At 32.7% G+C, this 5295-nt stretch overlaps 1 protein-coding gene across 1 annotated transcript; it reads left to right on the top strand.

Moving 5' to 3' along the window:
- Positions 1-606: 606 nt before the first annotated feature.
- On the top strand, positions 607-4992 carry LOC130798579 (probable WRKY transcription factor 21). The gene is made up of 3 exons (XM_057661624.1): positions 607-2038; positions 2133-2258; positions 3289-4992. The coding sequence occupies exons 1-3, from the start codon at positions 1251-1253 to the stop codon at positions 3431-3433; spliced, it is 1059 nt and encodes a 352-aa protein (XP_057517607.1). The 5' UTR covers positions 607-1250; the 3' UTR covers positions 3434-4992.
- The last annotated feature ends 303 nt before the right edge of the window (positions 4993-5295 follow it).

Here is a 5295-nt window from a genome sequence, read left to right as displayed (position 1 = left end):
TATAATAAGAAATATTGACCATTAAATGAATAAATTTGACAGCTTTGAAAACCTAAATAATGAACTCTTCCTTTGTTCCGCTCAATTTGTTTTATTTGTCCTACTTAATTTGTATTATTTTTGTCTTTGCACAATGTTTATCACTTTTTTTTATTTCATTTACACATTTTAACTCTTTTAATTTCATCTACAATTATTATTATTTCTTTTTTATTTATTACTTCTACTATTATATTTTCTTAAAAATTCTTACTTTCTCTTTGATTTAATTTTGATAGGAACTCCTTGATTTGTATCAAAGAGAAAGATGAATATTGTTAAAAAAGTAGAAATAAATAAAAAGAGAGTATAAATTATGTTGATAAAATTAAAAGAATGTGAAAATATACGAATGAGATTAAAAAAAATAATAAATTACTAAAAAAAATAATGCAAATTAAATATAACATATCAAAATAATAAATTGAATGGAAGGGTGTAATATAAAAGTTACAAAATTACAAAGGTCTTCACTATGAGTAGGGGTCCACCTGAAAATCTGTACGCACAGTCTGCAGTTTCATTACCTTTTTTCTCAACACCTTCAAAGTTTATTTAAATCACACCCTTCTTATTTTTTCATTTCTCTCTCTTTTCTCTTTCTCTCTCTTCTTGTGTAGAATTTCCTTTGCCTACCTCATGAATCATGACATTTCTTACCCTTTGATTCTTTTTTATATTATTATGGGGTCAAATTAACTCAAATGAGTGACTAAAAAAAGGGTAATCTGTCTTGTTTCTGTAGTTCAAGTCTTCCCATTCACATCTTCATCAAATCCTGAAGAAAGAAAATTACCATGGATGAAGAATCTAGGGTTTGAGTTTTCCAAAGGTCTGTTCTTTTAATTTTTTTTCAAGTTCCATCTTCACTTTTCGCTTCACAAAATTGAAAATTTCATGTTACTTCCTTGATCTAAACCTGGGTCATTTTCATAATTGATTTTTAAGCTTACCCATTTCAGTTAAATCTATTTCAGTCTTATGTTCAGGAAAGTATTACCCTTTAAAGTTGAACTGTTGAATTCTAATTGAAATTTGACTCATTACCCTTAATTCTCAAGCTTAATGGGTGCTTATAGCTCTGATTGTTGATTTTAGTTGTGATTTGAGGAGTTTTAGTGTTAATAATGGTTGAACTATTTCTGGGTTCTTGGGGGTGGGAGTTTAGGGTTTAAAGCTTCCATTTTTGTTGCATTATTTACCTCCCTAAAATGGAAGGAGTTGAGGAAGCTAATAAATTAGCTGTTGAGAGTTGTCATAGAGTTCTTAGTATTATATCTCAACCACAAGAACAAACCCAATTTAGGAATCTAGCAGTTGAAACTCAGCACGCTGTGAGCAAGTTTAAGAGGGTTGTATCCCTTCTTAGCAATGGATTAGGTCATGGAAGAGCTAGAATAACAAAGAAAAATAGGTCTACCCCTTTTCCTCAAAACATTTTACTAGAGAGTTCTAATGACCCTAAGATTGAATCATGTACTCAACCTGTTAAGGCTCTTCAATGGCTCAAAACCAACTTGAATGAGAGTTTGATCCAAGAAAATGGATCTACAACTGGGAAAAGTTGTTTGTCTCTAGGGGGAAATCGCTCACTAGAAATGAGCTCAGGTGGGAAAACCCAACTTCAGCTTGCTCAGCCGAGTTTGTCGCCACATTATCAGTTGTTTCAGCAACAGAAGGTTCAGCTTCAACAATTTCATCAGCAACAACGGTTAAAACAACACGCTGAGATGTTGTATCGAAGGAGCAATAGTGGGATTAACTTGAATTTCGATAGTTCTAGTTGTACCCCGACAATGTCTTCGACTAGATCGTTTATTTCTTCGTTGAGTGTCGATGGAAGTGTGGCGAATATGGATGGAAATGGGTTTAATTTGTTTAGTGTGAGTCAGTCATCAGACCATTCATTGACTCAGCACAGGAAGAGGTGTTCTGGCAGAGGTGAAGATGGAAGTGTGAAATGTGGGAGCAGTGGAAGATGTCATTGTTCCAAAAAGAGGTTAAGCTCTATAAACTTATTACTTGCTTTTGTATTATTCAAAACATTGGTTTTGAAATGTTATTGATGATAGTTTCATTTATGGCGGATGTAGGAAGCACAGGGTAAAGAGAATAATCAAGGTTCCTGCTATTAGTAACAAGCTGGCTGATATCCCTCCGGATGAATACTCGTGGAGAAAGTATGGGCAAAAGCCAATTAAGGGTTCGCCTCATCCTAGGTATATTCTTGCTCTGTTTGATACTCCGCTTCGCTACATTATAATGTAATGGACTCATTTCAGTTTCCAATTCCCTTAAAGTTTTGTTAACAATGTGAATCAAATATCAGCATCATCATCATCATCAACCCAATATCCCGCTTGAAAATAGGGTCTGGGTGAGCAAAGGTGACGGACAATCCATATCCGTATTCCCTTCAAAGAGAGGACAAACTTTAATTATACTAAAGTAAACTTTGATGGATTTCTCATGTCAATACCTTGTACAGTTGAATTCTAGATTGATCTCTTCACTTTATTCTGAAACAAGCTTTTTTGTTTCCTCAGTTTAGGATCAAGTTGGTCTTAATTGCTTTATTGAAAGTTAATCTACTTCAGAATTGCACTTGTCGGCTTACTTCTTATAGAATTAGTAGATTGGGCTTCTTAAACTTTAACTTTGCACAAATTTTCTGTTAGTCTAACTTCTTTTTTCTGGATGATATCAGTCAAAAAAGCTAACAAATACCATATTCACGAATTTTAACTGATGTAGTAGTATGTAGGAGATAATAATTGTTTCAATCTGTAATTCAAGATGGGTTGGTGCTGAATTTATTGTTCATACCGTTGAACAATGATTTTGTTATTAGAAGTGTAAGGCTGTATAAGTTTGCCCCCTTAAGCCCCGCCTTGACGGGAGCCAAATGACATTTGGATGATTGCGTGATGTTACTGTTGAATTTTTCTCTATAAAGACTCCCACAGTATAACTTACATTGTTTGCAAAATGGGCTTGTGGGTTGCTGAGACACCTTGCCCACTGATGTAATTCCTCTTGTTCACCGAATATCCTGTCTGTAACGATCCATTTTCTTTTGGATTGACAACTAGATTTCCCAATGTATCATTGTGAGATGTAAAGAGGTAGCACAATCATGTCTTATATATGGCATTTGATGTTCCTCTTTATTTTTTTTCAACACTATTGACTCAAAAGTTATATAGTACTCTAAAGACAGAGTTCTTACTATTTTTTGATGATTTTCAGGGGTTACTACAAGTGTAGCAGTATAAGAGGATGCCCTGCTAGGAAGCATGTTGAGAGGTGCTTGGAAGAACCATCAATGCTCATTGTTACTTATGAAGGTGAGCACAATCACCCCCGCCTTCCATCACAATCGGCAAACACATGATTCAATGAAGCGTTTTGCCATTGAGAAACCTCTTCGACTTTTATGGAACATGATAGAATGATGTGAATTGCTCCTGTAAATAGTTCCTTTGATCCAGGCAAGTGAAAATTTTAGGGATAGCCTTTTGGTAATGTGGGAGCATTTTTTCGTTTAATTAGGGGGATGAGCGCGCAGGCATATTGTATTGGTATCATAGTATGAGGAGGCTCCAAGGCTTTAGGGTTTAAAATGTAAAATATCTTCCATAACATGTTGTCTCTATTAAAGTTGGGAAGGTGTTTTATATGGTTCAAAACTTGTAGTCATTCCGAGTTTTCTTTCATTCTTTGAATCTTTATTGACATCAATTTATGGTCCGAACAAACTGTTTGACTAGCAAGGGTTCTATGATCGATCCCCGAATAGGTATTACACCGCAAGCAATCCGTATTACCGCATCATTGCGAAAGTGGTTGTTTTGATCATAAGTAGTTTAGTTTTAGTTGTATTTTGCTTACCCCAAATTTCCTGGAAGTTTATTGGTTTTAACCATTTATGGCATCAAATTTGGCTTTTATGAAGACTTGGCAACAATAGCATGATTGAACATGTATGGAGGCTGATCTTGTTAGGATTTGCTTGTTTTAAAAGGTGAGAGGTTAGACTTTTTAAGTGTTTAAATTGATGGATATTGTTTAACTATTCTTGTATCTTATCTGATTTTTGACTTTTGTGTAGATGAGTTGTCTTCTATCATTGATCAATTGTTTGAACTTTGCTTATAATCTTCAAAGATGGGTCCCATCTTATAGTAATGATATTGCATCCTTAGTTTCCTTCTCATCCCCTTTTTTTTCTAGATTATGGTTAGGAGCCTTAATTTTCTATCTTTAGACACATGTGAGTTCTAAACGCCCATGATTAAAGTTGTTTAAAGCAGATCCGATAATCCGATATTTACCCGACCTTAGAATCGAACCCGACTTCAAAATGAATTTTTTAAAAATGTAAAAATCAATGTGAACATAAGACTCGATTTTGAACCGATTCGAAACATCAGACTCGAAATTGATCTGATAACTCGAAAGAACACCTATAATTATTATGCATATGTTGTCATTATCTTGGTTAAGGAATGAGACATTTTAACATGTTTTGTTTCTTAGTTCATCAAGCATGTTTACTTTGTTGAAGGTATAGAACTTAGAAGGTAAGGAAAGGCTGACTTGAACAATTAGGTTTGGTTCAAGAAGAGTATTGACTAATCTTTACAAGTCAATTGAGTAGAAGTAAAGTGAGAAATCAACATCAATTAAATTTTGACCTAATGCTAAAAATGACTGTTAATCCTTAATAGGGGCATTAGACCTTATACTTAAGGCGTCTATCCTCCTAACTTTGGTTGATTTATCTTGAAAGTACGAATACCTTATAAATTAGGAAAAAATAAATATTTAATTTTTAATTTTAAGCATTTTAATTATAAAAATTTTAACTTCGTACTTTTATCTAAAAATCTCAACTTTAGAATTAAGGGTATCATATGTTATATTGATGACAACTATAAGAGGTAGGTGCTATCAATTTTAACGGGCTATAAAGAGTTTTTTTTTTTTTTTTTTTTAAGTTAAGAATTTTAAATAATATTTTAAAATTGAAATTTACATAAAAGAATGTCTTTTAGATAGAAATTTGATATAATATCTCAAAATTAAGATTTTTAAAATTGAAACATTTAAAGTTAGAATTTTAAAATTAATTTTCACTCAAATTGTTGATCCATGCTTATGCTTTTATTATTATAGACTGATAATTCATTTTAAAAACGTTTTAATTAAAAAAAATAACTACATATGAAATTATGGGATTTCTCATTTCAATCA

This window comes from Amaranthus tricolor, chromosome 13, assembly GCF_026212465.1.
Source record: "Amaranthus tricolor cultivar Red isolate AtriRed21 chromosome 13, ASM2621246v1, whole genome shotgun sequence".
NCBI lineage: Eukaryota > Viridiplantae > Streptophyta > Magnoliopsida > Caryophyllales > Amaranthaceae > Amaranthus > Amaranthus tricolor.
This window is presented reverse-complemented; position numbering and strand designations above follow the sequence as displayed.

Bases quoted from the DNA above. Each gene is read 5' to 3' on its own strand.
- LOC130798579 (XM_057661624.1), top strand. From the start codon at position 1,251: ATGGAAGGAGTTGAGGAAGCTAATAAATTAGCTGTTGAGAGTTGTCAT. The intron at 2,039-2,132 runs GTTAAGCTCTAT...TGGCGGATGTAG, and splicing joins TGTCATTGTTCCAAAAAGAG to GAAGCACAGGGTAAAGAGAA. The intron at 2,259-3,288 runs GTATATTCTTGC...GATGATTTTCAG, and splicing joins AAGGGTTCGCCTCATCCTAG to GGGTTACTACAAGTGTAGCA.